This window comes from Oryctolagus cuniculus, chromosome 7 (assembly GCF_964237555.1).
Source record: "Oryctolagus cuniculus chromosome 7, mOryCun1.1, whole genome shotgun sequence".
In the NCBI taxonomy this organism is placed as follows: domain Eukaryota; kingdom Metazoa; phylum Chordata; class Mammalia; order Lagomorpha; family Leporidae; genus Oryctolagus; species Oryctolagus cuniculus.
The window spans coordinates 146,712,876-146,734,155 of record NC_091438.1 but is presented as its reverse complement, the minus strand read 5'-3'; the positions used below and the strand labels follow the sequence as shown (position 1 = coordinate 146,734,155).

Sequence of the window (21,280 nt, the reverse complement as noted above, 5' to 3'; positions counted from 1 at the left end):
CAGCCCTCAGGTCAAGGCCAGTGCCAGGCAGCTGCTTACCTGGCGGAGGTCCCGTCTCAGGAACAGTGAAAACGCCTCTCTTGGTTTTTGAGATGAACCCGGCTCGGGCAGAGACATTGTTTTTCTGCTTGCAGCAGGACAGAGAGGCCTGGGGGCAGAAAACACAGCCCCACATCAATGTCTTCCCTTCCTTTCTCTTTGTCACCCTGCCTGGACAAGCAGCAAATCTGGATAAAAATATCAGTGCTAGCCTGTCCTTGGGAAATGGACTGACGTGAGCTGAGAAGGTCACAGAGACAGGGCCTCTGGCGTCCCCTGGCCCCAGCGCTCTGGGGCTGTGATCCCCAGCAGAGGTCTGGCCACCCAACACGGCCCAGAGCCCAGCTCCCTGCTGCCCCGGCCAGGCCCTGCGAGCCTGCTCAGGTCATTGCAGCTCTCTGAGCGTGAGTTTTCTCATCTATAAAACGGATCAGATAACCCCTGTCTATTTGCTGCTGAGTTTTGTCAGGCATGGGGCCAGTCGATAGAACCATGTAGCAGAAGATGTGTTGATAGAAGTGTGTGTGATTGGCGCCAGCATCCACATTGGTGCTCCCATTCGAGTCCCCACTGCTCCGCTTCCGATCCAGCTCCCTGCTAATGCGCCTGGGAAGGCGCAAGTGCTTGTGTCCCACATGGGAGAACAAGATGGAGTTCCTGGCTCCTGGCTTTGGCCTGGCACAGCTGGGGCTGTTGTAGCTAGCCATCTGGGGCGTGAGCCAGTGAATGGAAGATCGATTCTCTCTCTGTGTCTTTCCAATAAATAAATATTAATTTTTTAAAAAAGTATGTGCAATACTACACATGCAAGTAATTTTCATTCTTTTTCTACTCTTTTAATGTTTTTTAAAAATATTTATTTATTTGAGAGGTAGAGTTAAAGACAGAGAGAGGAAGAGACAGAGGAAGGTTTTCTATCCACTGGTTCACTTGCAAGGCGAGAGCTGGGGCAATCCGAAGCCAGGAGCCTGGAGCTTCTTCCAGGTCTCCCACACTGGTGCAGAAGTGTAAGCCCTTGGGCCATCCTCCACTGCTTTCTCAGGCCATAGCAGAGAGCGGGATCGCAAGAGGAGCAGCTGGGACTAGAACTGGTGCCCATATGGGATGCCAGTGCTGCAGGCGGAGGCTTAACCCACTACACCACAGCGCCGGCCCCCTTTTTATTCTTTTAAGCACACTTAGTCCTCACTGTCCCTCACCCCTCCTAGGTGGGTTCCTCACTGTCCGGTCCTTCTCTAAATTCAGCACCCGTGGCACATGAGGGAACCACACGATTTAAGTTCGTGATTGGACGCGCAGGCACTCCCTTGCCTCACCTTTTCTGGATGGAGCAGAAATCAAGAGCTGTGGCCTCTCCATTCAATGGACATTTGAGTGCCCAATGTGTTCAGAAGTCTGAAAAGAAGGGGGGGGGGGGCGCTAAACAAACTCTTGAGATCATTCTTCTGTTACGCATGAATCATAAATACTTTAAATGCCAATTTGCAGTCAGCCGTCTGTATTCATGAGATAACAGGTGCAGTAAAAACCCAGCCTGCCAGCTGGGAACATTTACTGAAGCAGCGAAACTACTTGCTGGGGCCAGGAGGGGCTGATTTTTGGTGATACTCTTGTGTCCCAAAAGAAAAAAAAATGCAGATGGTATTTTGATTTCCTGTTGACAAAGGTGGAGGAATTTAGCTTTTCTAATGGCCAGACTGCATGCAGAGAGGGCAAACAAAGCACCAGATGGGACGGGCTAATTACTGGACACAGGGCAAGGAGCCAGGATACTGGAGTGCAGGTAACAGCACAGCACCCCGGGGAAATGACTGCAGCCGAGGGGAGGGGACCTCGGAGGCAGAGAGGGGCTTGGCAAGCCTCAGAGCACAGCGTGGCTAACAGGATTAGCGTATTTCTTCTCCTCGCCAATTGACTCAGCCATTGTCTGCTGCTCTGAGAAAAAAAAAAAAGCCTCCTGTGGACAAAACAGTGCTTCAGCCTTTACTCTTCACCCCGTCAAAGAAGCAGCTGGGGGGGGGGTGTCTTTGTATACACAGAGTGTCACTGCAAGATGGCCCCAGAAGACTAAGAACGCGGCTCACTAGGCTAATCCTCCGCCTGCGGCACTGGCATCCCGGGTTCTAGTCCCGGTCGGGGCACCGGATTCTGTCCCGGTTGCCCCTCTTCCAGGCCAGCTCTCTGCTGTGGCCCTGGGAAGGCAATGGAGGATGTCCCAAGTGCTTGGGCCCTGCACCCGCATGGGAGACCAGGAGGAAGCATCTGGCTCCTGGCTCCTGGCTTCGGATCGGCGCAGTGCGCCGGCTATAGCAGCCATTTGGGGGGTGAACCAACGGAAGGAAGACCTTTCTCTCTCTCTCTCTCTAACTCTGCCTGTCCAAAAAAAAAAAAAAAAGAAAGAAATTATTCGACAGGTTATGTGAGAAGAACACAAGGATGGAGCAGGTGGATTGTGGCCCCACGGAGGGAAGGCTAAAAGAAAAACACAAGGATGGAGCAGGTGGATTGTGGCCCCACGGAGGGAAGGCTAAAAGAAAAACACAAGGATGGAGCAGGTGGATTGTGGCCCCACGGAGGGAAGGCTAAAAGAAGAACACAGGATGGAGCAGGTGGATTGTGGCCCCACGGAGGGAAGGCTAAGAGAAAAACACAAGGATGGAGCAGGTGGATTGTGGCCCCACGGAGGGAAGGCTGAGGAGCGGAGAAGCAGCAAAGCAGCACCCTGTGCAGAGCTGTGCCTAGCTCTGGGGGTCAGGGGGAGCGTCACCGGTGGTTTCTTTGGGGAGTAGGTCGCAAGGGGCTTCCACCTCTGGCTCACAGGTTTCCCTCCCGCTCAAGTGCATTTTAAGAAGAGCAGGGATTACGTCTCAGAATCACATTTAAACAATCATGAGCCAAAAATGTGCCTCTTCCCCCATGGGCTTCTCAGCATACAGAGAAGCCAATGTGAGCTCCCTTCCAGGGTCTCCAGGGCCCTGCATGAACCGGCAGCTTCCTGTCTCTGCCCCTCCTTCTCCCTCTTCCTCTCTCATGCTACACCAGCCGCTGGCCTTGTGCTTCTCACGGGCTACGCTCTTTGCTGCCCCAGGACTTTGCACATGCTGTTCCACACCCCCCCCCCATCCTTGTGTCAGTCTTGGAGCCTTCTCTCATCACCTAGTGTGTGGTGCTGCCAGTCCCGGATCCCTCTCGTATTCTCTCTCAGGCTCCTGTTGGTCGCCCTGGAAGCTGACCACAGATTGTCATAATGCTGTCTGTTGACTATTCCTCAGCCGCGTTCCCAACAGGACTCTCAGCTGTATCAGCGGCCTGGCCCAGTGGGGCAACAGGGCCAGAGCACAGCGACTCTCGGCACCCCCAGCTCCCTCCTCAGCCTCCACGTGAAAGATGGCTGAGCTGGGGAACTGTGGACCTCAGCTTCCTCTTCTGCAAACTGGGGACAGCGTTATCGGCTTCAGGGATTCCTGCGAGCATTGAATGTGCTGGATGCATAAGCTTAGACCAGCACTGGCTCCATGAAAAGTGCTCTCCACCCCCTCCTACCCCTTTTCAGGCTCTGATGATCCCAGCAGAGACGGGTCTAGAGCTGTGCCGCCCATTACAGCAGCCCACATGTGGCCACCAACCCTGGAAACGTGGGTGTCTAAAGTAAAATGCACTAAAAGTCTAAAGTCTACATCAAATCTCAAAAACAGTGCAGGGAAAAGAAGCTTCTTAAAATATCTGATTAATGATTTTTAGATTGATTTGTTATTGAAATGGCAATATTTTAAATACTTGGATTCAATAAACTAGTATTAAAATTAATTTCATCTGTTCCTTTTTATCCTTTTTACTTTTTAAAGGCAGCTACTAGAAAATTTTCAATGACATATATGGCTCCCGTATTGGACACTGTTGGTCTGGCAGGCTCATATTGCTTTGAACTCATTATAATTTATGACATCAATCATGGACGGTGGACAGGGTCTCCAGAGTTATAAAAGTAAATGTGACTTATAACTGTTAAACGGAACAAGGGGCGGTGGGCATTTGGTGCAGAGGTTAGATGCCACGTGGGATGCATACATCCCGTTGTCTGAGGCCGGGGTTTGAGTCGCAGCCGCACTCACAGGTCCAGCTTCCTGCTCACATGCACTCGGGGAGGCAGCAGGTGGTGCCTGCCTCCCATGTGGGAGACCCGGATGGAGTTCCAAGTTCCTGGCTTTGACCTGGCCCAGTCCTGGCATTTGGGGAGTTGTGGGGAGCAACTCAGACTAGACTAAGTTACTGGAATTAAGACTTATTCTATGCATCTGCTCTCCCACAATATGGCGCTGAGAAGGGAGAAACAGCTTCTACACAGCTGCCTCCAGTTCAACCAATAAACTGTAGGACCTGCTCCTGATTGGAGGAGAGCAGCGTACTCGGCGTGTGGGCAGCCGAGTTGGGATTGGCGGAGGAGGACTATAAAGGAGGAGAGAGACAACATGCACCAGGAACATCTAAGGGGAACATCTATCTGAAGGAACACCTGTGCAGCCCCCGAGAGAGCCGGCCGGCGGTGTGCCGCTCCCCTGCGGAAGTGGGGAATGTGGCAGGGGGAACCGCCCTTCCACGGAGGTGGAAGGGACAGTAGCCAACCCGGGAAGAACCAGCAGCAAACCCGGGGAGGGCCGAGCAGACAAAAGAACAGCGCAGGGTCCTGTGTCGTTCCTCCACGAAGAGGGGGAGCGACAGGGAGTAAACCAGTATATGGGAGATCTCTGTGTGTCTCTGTGTCTTTCAAATAAATTTAAAACAGGAAATTGAAAATGAAGTATCCTAAGAACAGAGCCGTTTGAAATATGGCTTATTATACCAATGTCATATGTACGATTCGATTCTTAGCTCACATGTTTCAGAGTGCTTCCACACCTGTATCTAAGAGCAAACCCGGAGGGCGGAGGTGATTTGCTGCATTTCACAGTTGCGGCCCCAGAGGTAGTGTGACTGCCCAAAGACAGTCTGACCAAGAGCCAGGAGCTGTGTTGTCCCTGTGTGCCAGTGCTGTGCAAGCACTCAGCATGGATCCCATTGACTATTTGTTCTCACGGTAGGAGGCAGGCATTTATGCCCGCTTCACAGATCAGTAAACTGAGTCTTTAAAAGGGCAACAGACGTGCCCAAGACCATATAGCAATGAATCCACAGACTCAAGATTGGGACCAAACCATCCTAACTCCACCTCCTCACCATCCACACCGTTCTGCCTCAGTGATTACGACACAGTCCCAACTGGCAGAGGGTCACTGTTAAACAGCAATTTTCTGATACGGAAAGACAGAAGCTTATTCTCCCCTGGAATAACCTGAAATAAGTGAACGGTGTCTGCAGATGAAGTGATAAATAACATGCCCATTGTTACAGATCGGAAAACTCTGTCCCAGAAAGGCTACGGGACGGGAGTGACTGGGTTGAGCGTCCATCGGAGCTGGTCTGCCTGCGGCTCCCCCCGCTTCTGTCTGGGCTCTGCAAGTCCCCCGAGAGTGCTGCAGGGCTGGAAGCCCCCACCAGGAAGTCAGCAGACGGCAGCTGGCTCTCCAACTGCCCTGAGACGCTGTCCCCCACACTCCCTTATCCCTCTACCCCCGTTCCTCTTATCGCAGCAAACCGTGCAGTGTTCATCTAGCAGCCACATGCGGTGTCCTTACATGGTAATGGTTTGGTGCAGGAGTTTCAAATTTGAGAACTTTCATGAAGCTGGGCAACTGGAACATGCTGGAACAGGAATTACTGAAGTCTCTCTTGGAGATGAACTCCGACGGGATGGTGTACGCGTTGGCTGCAGGGAATTTAGAAATGATGGGGTCCAAGCGGGCACTCTGTGAAGGGCAAAGCCACAGCAATCAGCACTGAGCCTGTGGCCCGGAAGGACAGATGTCAGACCTTGCCCAGCACCGGCCCCAAGAGCATTTTACGGACGGTGAGACTGCAGCAGGTAACAATGATAAACTGGCCTCAGGCTTTTGAGGATTTGCCCCTGAAAAATGCAAGTTCAGACCTGTTTCAACTTCTGTAAACTAACTCAAATTATTCACCTGATGTTTGGAACTGGGCGAAAACAGCCATCGATGCATTTCCACCCAGCCCTGTGCAGGCCGCTTAGAGCCGACTCATCAGCTGCTGGGTGAGCGACGGGAGGGGTGCGGCGGACTCTTCCGCTGAGTAGAGGTGCGCGCCTCGTTTCTATGGGGAAAGTATCTGAACTGCTTCGAAACCTCACAGGTGCAAGGCTTGCTGCCCACCCACGCCTCCTACCCACCCATCCCCCCAATTCCTGCTCAGAAAATCCCGTGACATTTTGGCTATTCCCACAGAACCAACCCCACTCCTTTCAGGAAGCCATGATCAACTATTTTCAGTTAAAAAACAAACACAATCAATGTTTGCGAACCAACAGGGACAAAAGCCATAGAAACTCGGTGATAACATCACTGAACCTAGGACAGCACAGCGAGTACGGGAGTCTGATAAAACAAAATCTCCCCCATTGGTTTCCGGTAAAAAGCTTGAGGTTTTCTCCGCTTGCTTGATAGGGGTCAGCAACTCTGCCAGCACAGAGAGTGGGGGAGGCTGAGGGAAGGCGCTTGGCGGTGCTGGCTCTCGGCCTCTGGTGGATGGATCGACCGCGACTCGTGGCCCGTGGCCCGTGGCCCGTGCCCCCTGGGGTGGAGGTGCCACCAGAAGCAGAAGCATTCTTGGCTAAAGCCCAGGTTGTTCCGACCCCAACCTGGGTTCAAGTCTCAGCTCTGCCTTGGAGTTGTAAGGATTTCTTGCCATTTGCAAAAGTGAGGACACCCCACACGCATTGCCTTTGTGTCGTGGCCAGTGGTGAGCCAAGTGTTTGTCGTGGTGTTGTATTGAATCCTGTGACGGGCCTGAGTAGTGGATACTGTGGTAAGGGGTAGGCTCAGCCTTCTCACCCAGGCACTCCGCCTCCCTCAGACAGCCCATTCTTACAAGGAACGGGTGCGCAGGCACGGCCCTGGGTGATGGCGAGCTGATTTGATCTCAGCACCTTCTTGGCTTAGAACACCTACTGACATACACTTTTGGAGAAAACATTCAGTTTCTCAGCAGAGACAAAGTTTCATCATGAGACTCAGAGTGCAGCCACCTAACACCAGCTCACCAGCCCTGCACACCCCACGGCTGCCTTCCCAGGCCTGTGGCCCCCAATGCGGTCAGATGCTGGCTTCTGTGAGCCTCTCTCCCACAGATCCCAGCCTTCCCAGAACCACCCCCGCCACCATGCAAACGCAGAGAAGCCTTCCCAACCTCCGCCGCCGGTCTCACTTCATTTCCTAGCCGGGGCTGTGAGAAACTCTGGGGCAAGGATTGCGAACACATTGGCGAAGCTCCTTAATCCATCTGGACTTAGAGAGATGACAGAGCTTGCCGAAAGGCGGGCTGCAGCCGTTCCAACAGCCACCAGGAAGTTCCTGAACCCCACGGACCCCCAGAGTTTCTTGGGCCGCCTCCCCCATCATCACACTCCTCCTGGCCGTCCTGCCCTTTCTCTGATCAGGGTCGCTTTGAATTCCCTCCGAGTCCTGAGATCCGGAAGTGGAGATGGGGCTGGGAGTGAAAATCACAAACAGGGGCAGAGAGAGGAAATGTTGATCGGGTTTGAAGGAGCCACGGAGGAGGCGGGGACCCGCGGACAAGCCTGCACCTCCACAGGAGGCCCCTGCCCGCAGGCACAGAGGCTTACCCGTGAATAAACAGAAATCCACAGTCCGGGGCCGACAAGGTGGGGCGAAGACGAAGCCCGAACAACTCAGTCCCTGCCTTCTTTGGGTTTGGTCCTGAGCTTTTCCAAGACCCGAAAGCCTGATTAGAGTCTATGAGACCCACGTCGTGCCCCGGCCCCTTCTCCAGGCAGCCTCGCCTCGTCATTTGGAAAGTTACTGCGAGTAAAGCCCAGGACGGTGCTGCTTGTGTGCTCCAATTTAGTCCCTTTTTTTTTTTTTTTTTTTTTTTTTGGCATCAAGACAGAATGGGCCGTGTCACTGTTTGGCAAAGAACTCCTCGGGGAGAGAAGCTAGGTGTTGCAGGAAGTACTGTGTGTGACTCAGGTGGTAACAACCATAACATTTCACATGTTTATAATGCTTTGCAGTTTCAAAGAGTGTTTCACTCGCTGCAATTCGCCCGCAGCCTCCAGGGAGTCTCCTCCGCTTTTATGAGGCAACGCGGACGCAGGAGAGCACCGGGCTTGAGGTCTTGTCCCACAGCTGAGTCAGGAGCAGGGCTGAGGCCTTGTCCCCCGTGCCAGGACACCATGAGATGGCACTTCTTTGGCCGATTGCTTTTGAGTTTCTTTCCTAGCAGGAATGGGGGCAGAAAAATAGGTAGAGGCCTGGGTGTTCTGTGAACTCCCTGGCGGCAGATGGGAGCTCATCGTCTCTGGGAAGGGGGAGTTAACTCCAGATTTGGTTTGCCCCTTGAGAATTCAGCTCTGCCAAACTTGACTTCCAAGAAGAAGTGGCTGCATTCAGTGTATCTTAAATGGCCCCTTTGTGTGGTTAAAAAAAATCAATTCCAATGTCAGGTATCGTAATACAAGAGATTATTATAACTTTTAAAGGGACAAGAAGGCACGTGCATTGGGTTAATGTCAGAGTGAGGGTTTGCTGTCTTTCTCACTTTTCTACTTCAGCCAGTGCACCCTTGTGGGACTCTTTCCCCTTTCTATACAAGCCCATTTTTCTTGACAACTTATAATTTTTAAATAAAGAGACAATCCTTGCCCAAGTCAGGTCAGGGCCATTGGCACTTGCCTATAGCTATTTGGCCGGTAGAGCTCTCAACAAAGATGAAGTCCCACATCTTACACAGAGGAATGGGCAATGAAATCCCTCAATTCCAGGTCCTCTGCCTTTTTTTTTTTTTGGTCCCCATCAGATTTCTCGATCATTTGAGCAACCTTATGAGATTATTCGCCAGGGACTGGGACAAGAGGTAGAGAGTCACATTTTCCTGGTAAACCTAAAACCTCAGGAAACACTTGCTTAGTCCATTCCATGACAAAATTGGGTTTGAGCCATCAGGTTCTGGATATTCCTCCAGCTTCTCCTCTTGTCCCAGCAATGCATGATGGTTAAAAAAAAAAAAAGGTATAGACTCAAGGTCTAGTTCACCTGCATGAAATCCGAGGCAGCGGTTACCCTCCTAATTAGAACCACAGGCCTTCGGAGGGAAGGGGCCAGACATCCAGCCCAAGGTGATGCAACAGAGAGAGGAAACCACTGAGTGGTTACTGCAGACAAGGGGGTCTCACCATGGAGGGGAAAGTGCCCGTTCCTTTCTTGGACAGTGAGACACTGTTGGACACTGGAGACCGGTGAGTGACATTGTAGAACCCAGGACCTGGGACATCATCCTGCAAGGCAAGAGAGCGTCAGTCCCATCCCGCGAGCTTCCCACCCACTGACTCTCTAACCACAGGATGGGCACCACCCTGGGCAGATGGCAGCCCTGCTCCGCCACTTCCCAACCTGCCCATTCTCCAACGAGTTGCCAAACAGTGGGGCTGGAAATCCAATCCAGGCTGCGGCTCCCAAAGCCCTCAGGCCTTCCACCACGCCACATTGCATTCCAAGAGAACGCTGTTGTGTTTCCACGTCACGAGAGAAATGAGTGTAAAATGGGACAGTGGACGCGGCTGATGTACACGTCCGTGTGTCTGGATTGGGCAAGCCAAACCCACGGCAAGGGAAGGGTGACCGATTGCACGTTAGCCGCACCCCACCTGACTCAGCTTCCTCCCCAGCCTTTCAGAAGAGAAATCAGGGAGTGTTTCTGTTTATAAAGCAAAATGAAACAACAACCTTCAGCCCAAACAGCACCATTTCTGACTCTCAAAGAAAAAAAGAGGCAAGCCCACGGGCCTCTGCTGCTAGCTGATGCCGGGATGTGGGAGAGGAATAACCGGAAGTGGCATCTGCGGCTCGTTTCTGCTGGCACAGTTAATTGGGCTTTCATCTCGTTCCCCAGGCTCGCTAGCAGGGGCAAGTACTGTTGACAGAAGGTGGCCAAGCAAGTGGCATAAGAATGAGTAGCCCAAGCGAGAGTCGGGGAGAACTTAGCACTGTGGGTGCAGACTCCATGTGCTGCAGGGAGACAGTTTTCCTAGGGAGCTTCATGCAGGGCAGGCATCCACGGACTGGGTGCTCCGTGTGTGCCGGGCACCGTTCCGAGTGCTCTAAGTATACTCACTCATTTAACCCCCAACTTCAAGTTGAGAAGAAGGGGCCAGAGGAAAGACACAAGGTCCCGTCACTGGTAAATGTCAGAGCTGGAATCTGAACCCAGGTGGTCTGACCAGAGAGTCTCCTCTTTGCTACAAAACTCAACCAACTCTCCAATGAGACCACACAGGATACAAGAAACATTTAAGCCCCCTGACTGGGAATGCCTAGTCCCAGTTCCGCTGCTAACAGAGTGACCTTGAGCAAGTCACCTTGCTGGGCTGTGGTTTCCTTAAGCTCAAGGTGTTGGGCTTTGAAGTGCTTTTGAGCTTCCAGAGCCCCTGAATCTGAGACACATTAAGGCAGGCAGTGCAAGCGCGACTTCGAGGTTCAAACAACGAACGGTGAAGACAGACACACACCTACAGCTCCCGGTCTCTCGGCACATTCTCAGCGTGCCTATCCATGCCCAGCCTTCTCCTGAGCGCTCACTGGATTGCCAGGTACGACGCAAGGGCCCAATGGTTCAGCCATCCCACCCAGCCCCGTGACATTAGGTTTTCATAAACAACACAGGGCTGTTTTAGTATAAGTATATCCCATGCAATGCGTGGAACATACATTTGTTAAAAGAGTTGTTATCTATCTGAAATTCCAATTTGACTAGACATCGTGCATTTTTAGTTGCTAAATCTGGGCCTTGGTCCTGGTTTCATTCTGCACAGAGGCGGCTAGCTTGAGTCCAGGAAAAAGAGACAGAGGTCTGTCCCCTGGGGCCTGGGGAATGGCCAGCTGCCAGCTTGCTCAGAGCGAATGTCCACGGAGAGTGCTTTGGGCAGCAGCACGCGAAGGCTGGCCGGGGGCAGCCTGAGGGCAGCCGTTGGCAACGCAGAAGTGTGGCAGGTGGCATCTTGGAATTGGCTGGGGGCGGGGGTGGTGGTGGAGTATTTACAGCGCAGCAAAGGGCAAACGCTGTAAATCAGAGCTCGTCTTTGCGGAAGGGAGAGCTGGTTTGCCAGCTCATCACTGTCTTCATGCCGTGCCCACTTGGGTGGCTGGGAGGGACAGGTCCAGGTGGGCGGGCAGCTCTCTGGGGGTCACAGACTCACACTTTGTGTCAGCGTGGGTGAGCCCAGGCCTCTCAGAGCACATTCCAGAGAACAGAAGCCAGGCCGTGACGGCTGGGAACTTAGCTACCGCTTTGGCCTCCTGGCCGAGATCACCTTGAAAGGCAAAAACCAAATCAACCCAAGAAAACTGGGTGTGGGGAGGGAGAGAGCATGCTGACTGCTCCCCATGCTCCTCGGCCAGCCTACGTGAGACAATGCACATGCCGGGGATAGAACAGGGCCGCCGTCCTCCTCTGCCCTGCTGCCCTTGGCTGCTGTCCTCCTCTGCCCCACTGCCCTTGGCAGCCGTCATCCTCTGCCCTGCTGCCCTTCACACTGCCCGCACAGCTGTACCAGAGCCAGGGCCTGCCCTCGGAAGTTGAAGACCTTTGGGGTAGGACCAAGCACAGGGTGAGTGGCCCCCTGTTCCCATCCCCCGCCCCACACAGCACGGGGCAATGTGATTGCAATACACTCGGAGACCTCTCTGGAGGACTCGAGCCCTGAACGGCAGCCTCTCATGTGCCAAGCGCAGGGCGGCAGCTGCCTTCACTTGACCTTGGGATGGGTTTGCAGAGCTGATGAGGAGGGGCAGAGAGGAAAGTGGGCCTTCCCAGCCTCACTGCCACGACCTCTGCAGGTTCCGGGAAGACTTCCTGTTCTGCACAGAGAGCCAGGTACAGCTCCACGTACCCCGGGCTTTCTGGTCCTGATTTCATAAATTCTGTCCGATCAACACTTTCATTTTTACTAGGCAGGTGGGTTTGCCCAGCCGTTTTCTGGCAAGGGAATGTGGACTCTGCCGGACCACAGGCCACACAGCACACAAGCTCGGCTTTCTCAGAGACGTTCGCCTTGGGGCTGGCGTGTCCCCAGGGAGCACAGACAAGAAGGAGGAGCAGGCAGAGAGGCTGGAGGTGGAGAGCAGCAGGGGACTGGCCCCAGGTGGCCGCCGGGGCTCGTCTGCCAGCAAAGCCTGCAAGAGTCTCGCGTTCAGGGAGCAACAACTTTCCTTTCACCACTGCCTCCAGTTTGAGGGTCTCAGGACCACGCATCCATCCACTCTGCTGGAGCCCAGAGGCGGGGGGAGTATGGGCCAGAAGGCAGGAGAGCCTGCACGGGCCCCAGGGCCCCCTCACTTGCGACTCTGGGAAGAGCGGAGTGGAGAGAGGTGGACGTGTGTCCCCAGACTGTGCTGCTGGCCCCTGTGGTGACCCAGGGGCAAGGGCGGAGGAGTTAGCAGAAGGCAAGGAGGCGCTATCCCAGAGGCTTTCTGGTCACCGCGCCCCTTCCAGTTCAACTGTTGGTGACAGCCTGGCTCCTTAGAATGACGCCCTCCCCACCCTGGCCCCTCCCCAGGCTGTGTTAGAGAGAGGGCGACCAGACCTGAAACCAGGAGACACCAGGGTTGTGCGCACATGAGACAGGCTGCCGGGCACGGAGCCCTAAGGGAGAACCAGAGTGAGCGCAGGGGCAACGGAAGCAAGGTTTTCTTCTTCCCCCAGGGGAACAGCAGCTGCGGGCAAGCTGGGGGCGGCGGGGACCCAGGCTTTGCCCATCACCAGCCTTGCCAGGAGGGAAGTACAAGCAGACAAGAGCAGCCATGCCTGCCGTCCGGAAGCACCATTAAAAGCCAGTCTTGTAGCACCGGCACTGTGGCATAGTAGGTTAAACCTGGCGCCAGCATCCATATGGGCACCGATTCATGTCCTGGCTGCTCCTCTTCCGATCCAGCTCCCTGCTAATGTACCTGGGAAAGCAGTAAAAGATAGTCCAAGTGCTTGGGCCCCTGCAAGCATGTGGGAGACCCAGAAGAAGCTCCTGAATCCTGGCTTTGGATTGGCCCAGCTCTGGCTGTTACAGCCATTTGGGGAGTGAACCAGCAGATGGAAGACTTCTCTGTCTCTCCCTCTCTCTGTCTGTAATTGCCTCTCAAATAAAAAAATAAAACTTTAAAAAAAAAGCCAGTCTGTCCCTGAGAGCGTCTAGGGTCCTTTGCTTTGGGGTCTTCCTCTTCCTTAACTCTGGGAGCAGCTCGCTGTCAGCCCCAGAGCCCTTGAGCAGGCATGGGCAAAAATCCAATTCAAAAGGCATCAGTTGGCACCGACTGTATGCTAGGACCTAGGCCAATGGGCGAAGACACAAGGGTGGCCAGGTAGCAGCCCCCACATTCCAGGAAGGGGACCAAGAGGTCCACCCAAATGAGGAAAAGTGGACGCAGCCTCAGGGCCCAGTGAGAGCTGCACAGGCTTGAGTGGCCAGCATTGGTCCAGTTGGAGGAGTCTGGGGTCTGGAAAGAACCAGGACTGCTTGCCAAGGGGCCCTCAGGCCACCATCATGCTGGGCAGAAGTGCCAGGATGGCAGGGAGGGTGTCCAGGGAGACACTGGGGAAAGTGTTTGGGAAGCAGCAGCTGCTGCCCGGGTTCATCCTCACTCTGCCAACCTTGACCATGGCCGGGAAAGTCATTCACCCTCTTTTCATCTCAGTCATTTTTGGAAAACTGGGGATACGACTTTGGCTCCTGAGGTTTTCTGGGGAATTAAAGGAGCGAATGAACCGAAAAGTCTTGCAGGGAACCTGGCAAGTGGTCAGAGCCAGCCGAGCACATGGCCCTGACAGACCATGGCTGTAGACTCCGAGGAGGGGGTGAGGGGGCTACCCCGAAGAAGGGCAGGAAGTGGGGGCAGCAGAGCTGAGGGCTCCCCCACATGGGTCACTGTCACCCTGACCTGGTGATCTCTGTGAACTGAGCTTCCTTTCATTCCAACACCTCTGCGGGGCCGAACACCTGTGGTCCAGGCTCTCACCAAGTTAGTGAGCGGACAGTGTGAACTTTGTACAATCTGTCTGCATATGAAACGCGCACCTTTAAATTGTGCCTGCCTACAGGTGCCGGTGCCTGTGTCTGACAAGGACACGTTCACGGCCACCTGGAAGGGCTAGAACAGCATTCTCTGCTGTGGGCCTAACTATGATAACATCCCCCCTTGTTTTTTACTTTATTTTTAGATGTACTTATTTATGAAGGGAACAGTCACACACACACACACACACACACACAGATCTTCCATCCACTAGTTTGCTCCCCAGATGCCCACAACAGCTGGTGCTGGGCCAGGCTGAAGCCAGGAGCCAGGAATTCTATGCCGGTCTTGCACGCAGGTGGCAGACATCCAAGCCCTTGGCCACCTTCTGCTGCTTTCCCAGGGAGTTAGCAGGGAGCTGGAGCAGAAGCAGAGCCGCTGTGAGGCCAGCATTTCAGGAGGCAGCTTCACCTGCTGCACCACAACGCCGGCCCCCACCCCCTTGTTTTTAAGACAAGGAAGCAATGGTGCAGAGACGTGAATCCACACATCCCGGCACAGTGTTCAGGAGGACGACTTCCCTTCTAGACGCTCCCACGGCCCATCCAGACACTGAGCCCTGGGAAGGATTCCTATGGGGGTCTAAGGTGGGCAAGGAGGCCCAGAGGGTGCACGGCCACACTGGCCGGACACACTGTTGCAGCAATAAGCGGGTCACAGAACGAACGCAAGGATGCAACCAGCGTGTGTGGGTGTGCACCCATGTGAGTGTATACGAATGTGTATATATGTTAATGTGTGTGTGCCTGTGTGTGTGCATGTGAGTGTGTTGGTGTGTGTCAGTGTGTGTATACATGTGCCTGTGTGGGTGGTTGTCTTTCGAAGCTAGAAGTGAGGGTTCTGAGTGCTTTCACCCAGGAGATGGTAACTATTTGACGAGAGAGCCGTGTGTGTGTAGCCGAATTGCAGTGCACATGGAGTGAGTCATCTCATGTACCCTAGAACTGCGTCCAATGTTTGTGTGTTGGTTGAAACAAACCCCAGGCTAACTTCCCAGCGCAGCCTACTTAGACTGCGTCTTCCCCACGGGATCAGGCAGGCTGGAGCCCACACGCGAGCGGGCATCCTCCCCTCTCCCGGATTCTGTCTTCTGGGGCCGTGCCACAGACATGCTGGCTTTCAGAGGGCAAATTTACAGCCTGGTAGGCACAAAGGCAGGCGTGGTGCGTTGTGGGGAAGAACAGGCGCCTTTGCGTGAGCTGGGCCTGGGCCGAGGTCTCATTCTTTCAACATTGATTCAGCAAGTACCTATCTGAGACTCTCAGGTGCCAGGCCCTGTGCTGTGTGACCTCGGGTGGGTCTCCCCACGTCCCTAAGCCTCGGCTTCCTCCCCTGCTGCGTTCACATCATAAAGCTTTCCTTTTAGCGGCGCTCCGAGGATTAGAGGTGCAGGCCGAGAGTGATCTGACACATAGCTGGGATCAGCAGTAAATGGCAGCTAGGATTTTCATGGAAGGTTGGGCCGCAGGCACCCTACAGACAGGCAAGAAATTACCATCACGTTGACACGTGGGAAACCAGAGAGAACACGGGAGAGAAAAGCACAGAACCATAGAGAACTAGAGAGAGAACACAGAAACCTCCCGAACACATATATATCAGCTTTGGGGAAAATCTACAAGAAATTAAGACTATACATGTGGAGCTGACACTGTGGCACAGCAGATAAAGCCACAGCCTGCAGTTCCAGTATCCCATATGGGCGCCAGTTCGAGTCCCGACTGCTCCACTTCTGATCCGGCTCTCTGCTATGTCTCTCTGGGAAAGCAGTAGAAGATGGGCCAAGTCCTTGGGCCCCTGCACCCATGTGGAGACCCAGAGGAAGCTCCTGGCTCCTGGCTTTGGATCTCCGCAGCTCTGGCTGTTGCGGCCATCTGGGGAGCGAACCAGTAGTTGGAAGACCCTCTCTCTTCCTCTCTCTCTGCCTCTGCCTCTCTGTAATTCTGCCTTTCAAATAAATAAATAAATCTTAAAAAAAAAAAAAAATCTCTGTGTGTATGCTATATTCTCTTCTATTTCCTTCCTAGAATCCCACAATTTTAGGAGTAGCAAGAACTTGCTCCCAGAGCAGGACTCAGGCCCCAGGTGGGAGGGGCCAGCCAAGCTCCCTCAACATCCCAACTTGCCTGCATGCAGACCTCACATCTCCTGATCCCTTCTTTGCTCTCTGGGCAAGGGGGGTGAACCCCATTTTTACAGGCAGGCATCTGGCCCAGCAGTTAAGAGCAGCTTGCGATGCCCGCACCCCATATTTAGTGCCTTGGTTTGGGTTCCAGTTCTACTCTGACTCCAATTTCTTGCTGATGCACAGTCTGGGAGGCAGCAGATGGTGACCTAAGTGCTTGGGTCCTTGCCACCCACGTGGGAGACCCGAATAGATTTCCAGGCTCCTGGTTTGGCCTGGCTCAGCGCTGGTTGTTAGGGGCATTCAGGGAGTGAACCAGGGAATGGAAGATTCTCTCTCTCTCTCTCTCTCTCTCTCCCTGTATCTGCCTTTCAAATAAATAAAAAATTCAAAAACAAAAACAGTGCTTAGAATGTAGCAAAAGGTAACTGACAGGATGACTCCTGTGAAAGAACATCCTTTGAAAGGCTTATTTTCATTGGAGAAATCAGAACTTCAAACATGAGAATGCCCGTGGGTCGCTTCTGCCCCCTGCTGATGAGAAGGCTAGACCCCAGAGATCCCAAATCAAGTTGGGTGCGTCAGGAGCCAATCGAAATCTTCCAGGGGCCGGCACTGTGGCGCAGTGGGCTAAAGCCATCCCATACGGGTGCTGGTTCATGTCCTGGCTGCTCCTCTTCCGATCCAGCTCTCTGCTATGGCCTTGGAAAGCAGGAGATGGCCCAAATCCTTGGGCCCCTGCAATACGTGGGAGAGCTGGAAGAAGCTCCTGGCTCCTGGCTCCGGATCAGCTCAGCTCTAGCCATTGCAGTCATTTGGGGAGTGAACCAGTGGAATGGAAGACCTCTCCCTGGCTCTACCTCTCTCTGTAACTCTGTCTTTCAAATAAATAAAATAATTCTTAAAACACACACACACACACACACACACACACACACACACCTTCCAGATCAGAGAGCAAAAGGGAGGCAAGGAGATTTGGGGAGGAGGATGGAGATGAGGGGAATTCAGGAATAGCCATAACATGTTGTTTAAAGGAGTTAAACATGTGTGTGGTAATTTTAAATTTATTTATTTATTTATTTTTACTTTTTTTTTTTTTTTGACAGACAGAGTGGACAGTGAGAGAGAGAGACAGAGAGAAAGGTCTTCCTTTGCCATTGGTTCACCCTCCAATGGTCGCCGCGGCCGGTGCACCGCGCTGATCCGATGGCAGGAGCCAGGTGCTTCTCCTGGTCTCCCATGGGGTGCAGGGCCCAAGCACCTGGGCCATCCTCCACTGCACTCCCAGGCCACAGGAGAGAGCTGGCCTGGAAGAGGGGCAACCGGGACAGAATCCGGCGCCCCGACCGGGACTAGAACCCGGTGTGCCGGCGCCGCAGGCGGAAGATTAGCCTATTGAGCCGCGGCACCGGCCAAATTTAAATTTATTAAACCTGTTTCTCCTCTTCTGTTATTTGAAGAAAGTCATGTGATTTCCTCTTATAAGGAGGCAGGTAGAGGCATTTTTCCCTTTTATTGGATACACTGGGATTTTTTTTGGATTTTGTGTTCTTATAATTTTTAAAGTCTATTTTTATTTAAAAAATCTTTTGGTTCAGTTTGATATTTTTGGCACCATAAGTTCAGACACAGCTGTTTCCCCTGGGATTTCACATTTTTCTAACTCATTTTTGTAATCCACACCTTAAGGCGCCGGCGCTGTGACTCCTTGGGTGACACTGCCCCCTACTGTTCACAGAGAGATGCAGCAGCCCGATGGAAAGTTGTCAGAGGAGGCTAAGGAGACAAAGAGGCTGGAATAGCAGGAAGTTACCTTTTTGTGATAAAATCTCCTGGCTTGACTATTAAATCCTTTCTTTTCCGATTCTGGAATTATTGAATATTGCGACTTAAAAGGAATGGAGGATTGCGTTGGATACGCCGCAGTGAAACCTAAACAGGAGGAACAAAGTGAAAATCAGCACAAACAATGGACTGGCACAGGCAGATCAGAGGGGTGCGTCCTGCAGTTTTATTGTAAATGGAATGGAGCAGCAACTTGCCTTGTCACAGGAAATTAAACACAGTCCTCGCCTTACTTCCTTTCTCTCCTGGAAATGTATTGGGTTCCCACCCGCCCCGGTCCTTACACGAGAGCAAGGCTGGGTCACATTGAGCGCACGGGAGCAGACGGGCCCAGGAGAAAGAAAGCTGTGCGGCTGCTATTCTCGCCAGGCAGGAAGGGGACGGCCTGGAAGAGGGCAGGGGGAGGGACAGAGCCAGCATCCCCGCTCCTCCTGAGCCAAGTCAGACACCAGCAGAGGGGTCAGGGAAGTCAGAGAGGCGCTCCCTCCCACCCACCCCACACCATGTGCGACAGAAGCTAGCCTGGGCCTCTTCCTTGGCCTCCAAGGTACAAACAGTTGCTTTCCTTGCTGACTTATAACTTAACAAGTAAATTGTGCTGGCTGGAGAGTTCCAGAAACTGGCCGTGAGGAAGCTGCCTGAAGCTGCAGTCAGCGTGGCTGGAGGACCAGATCCCCGGCTGCAAACCAAAACCACCGGGCCCCCCGCCAGTCCCCATCACCCAGCCAGAGGCTGACCCGCAGCTGGCCCCACCCTCCACCCCCTCATTCCTGACGCCCTTTTTTCCCACTCTCACTGCTCCCCTCAAAGCCGCCCTGCTACCGTATAACCCCGAGATGGTCTTTGTGACACGAGGAGCCGCCGCCCCCTAGGCTGCCAGCCTCGCGGTGGCCTTGAGTTGACTCCTGTCTCTCTAGTACTGGCTTTCCAGGGGTGAGCAGCCCTGACCTTGTCTTTAGTAACAAGTGCAAAGACCAGCAGGAGTTGCGGGTTTTGTTCTGAAGAGCAGACATGGAGTTGAAAGACTGGAAGGAAATCGTGTCCAGAAAATCAAACCAAAGGTGTGTGTGTCTGGGTCATGACGCATAAAGAAACACACGCGGCAAACTCCCCGCACGGGGAAACGCTGTAGGGTTGCACCTCCCGGCCCAGCAGGCCAGCATCAAACTCTGCCCTGGGAGAGTCACAGGACCCGACTCCATGTCTTGATGCTTCATGGCTGATGGCCTTGAAGCCTCACTCCTCCCTGTTCCCCCCTGGCCCACACCTGTGCAAGCCCCCTCGTGTGGCGCCAGCCAGTGGGACATTCAGACCAGGGACCCCTGCCCTCATTCCAGCCCCACCGCATACCCACAACAGCATCCCCCTGAGACACAGGCCTTCCCGGACAAGCAGGGCTCCCTCCTGCCTCCGGGGGCTGTTCCCCACAGTGAGCCAGGTCATCGTGAAGACCCCCCCCCCAGTGGAGGAAGCAAGACAGCGAGCGAGAGGTAAGGCAGGCGTGGGCAGGGGCAGGGGCAGGGGCCAGTCTGTGGGACATCATCTTTAAGACCCAGGTCTTGATCTCTAAAGTGTTGAAGAAACAAAATTCCTTTGCAGAGAGGGAAGCCCAGTGCAGTAAGCGCACCTCCAGGGGTGCTGTCAAGAACCAGCTTTCACAGTGAGGAAACTGAGGCTCGGAGAGATTAAGCCCTCAAGCCCACAGCCGTGGTTAAGTGGAGCAGCCGGGGTTTGGACATCTGTGTGACGAGCCCTGTTCTTGAGCTCTCTCCTGTGCTGCCTTTCCGTGAGCCTGGCCCCCAGCAAGCTCTCAATAAACCAGCGAGTGAAACAATGGCAGGAGGGACAATCGAGCCTAGTCTGAGAATGAAGTCAGTAAAGGCAGCGAGGGTATGTGTAGCTAGGGAACACCTGGAGGGGGTTGGTGCTGCGGCGTAGTGCCTGAAGCTGCTATCTGCGATGCCAGCATCCCACAGGGGTGCCGGTTTGAGACCCGGCTGCTCTACTTCCGATCCAGCTCCCTGCTAATGTGCCTGGGAAGGCAGCAGAAGATGGTCCAAGTGCTTGGGCCCCTGCACCCACGTGGGAGACCTGAAGAAACTCTAGGCTCCCAGCTTTGCAGCCATTTGAGGAGTGAACCAGCAGATGGGAGGATCTCTCTCTCTCTCTCTGTGTCTCCCTCTCTGTGACTCTGCCTTTCACATAAATAAAAAGAAGAAATTTTGTTTTCAAAATGTTAAAAAAGAGAACACCTGGAGATTTTAACATGCGCTAAACCTAGCTTCGCGCCTCCCCTTCCCCGCCCCGGCAGGTGGGCAGCTGTGGGATTTTCGCTTTCAGGGAACTCTGCAGCCTGTCAAACATCGGAAGCAGCTGCCAGGGCTCCCAGCTTTTGCTTCTAAAAACCTAAGGCCAGAAAACAAGGGAGAGGGCTTGCCGGGGAGGCAGTGAATGGGGGGGGGGGGTTCTCCTGGGGAAAGGGAAGGGCCCTCCCCGGCTAAGCCGCTGAAGGGCTCCTGGCTGCAGGGGGCCGGCCTGCCAGACAGGACAGCGCCCCTCGGATGAGAGCAACTGGGAAAGGGAGTAGGAACTCCCTCTGGATAACTGACCCCCTGCTGCCAGCCGGCGTGGGACTGGATCTGCCCCCCACACCCCCAGCTGAAAAAGTTCAAAATGGGTCAGGGCCGCTGAGAGCAGGGAAGGACATCCCGGACGAGGCTGCCCATCAGATGGCCCCAGCCTCCTGCCTGGGGAGCATTCTCAGGCGGGAGGTGTCGGGGCAGCCCCGTCACCTTGTTGAGTTGAAGGAATGGATCCTGGATCCAGAAAGGCCGAGAGAGCAGGAGTTCACAGAGCAGTGGTAGAGAAGGGACAGCTGCACAGAGAGAGCGAGCTGTGGAGCTCAGTACTGCCCCCTCCTGGAGACTTCTGAGTGCCCTCAGCAGGTGCATGTGAGAGAAACCAGGAGGCTGGGGGCAGAGACTCCCAAACGCATTCAAGTGCACAATGAGGCCTAACGGGTCCAGGGCCTGGAATAGCTCCTGTCCCATGGATCACAGCAGAAAACCTGGTAATTCAC

The 21,280-nt window shown here is 53.9% G+C and overlaps 1 protein-coding gene across 9 annotated transcripts in view; it reads right to left on the bottom strand.

The window, feature by feature from the left end:
- Nucleotides 1-21,280, bottom strand: part of STPG1 (sperm tail PG-rich repeat containing 1) — a 50,620-nt gene that overhangs the window by 13,330 nt on the left and 16,010 nt on the right. For 4 of the 9 annotated variants that reach the window (XM_008265673.4, XM_051856687.2, XM_051856686.2 and 1 more), the window contains 4 exons: nucleotides 18,170-18,288; nucleotides 9,344-9,445; nucleotides 5,712-5,882; nucleotides 40-148 (listed from right to left, as the gene is read on the bottom strand). In XM_008265673.4, the coding sequence (XP_008263895.1) occupies nucleotides 40-148; nucleotides 5,712-5,882; nucleotides 9,344-9,445; nucleotides 18,170-18,288 (501 nt within the window). The remainder of the gene's footprint in view (nucleotides 1-39; nucleotides 149-5,711; nucleotides 5,883-9,343; nucleotides 9,446-18,169; nucleotides 18,289-21,280) is intronic. The other 5 variants (XM_070079094.1, XM_051856689.2, XM_070079093.1 and 2 more) reach the window with 3 other exon arrangements.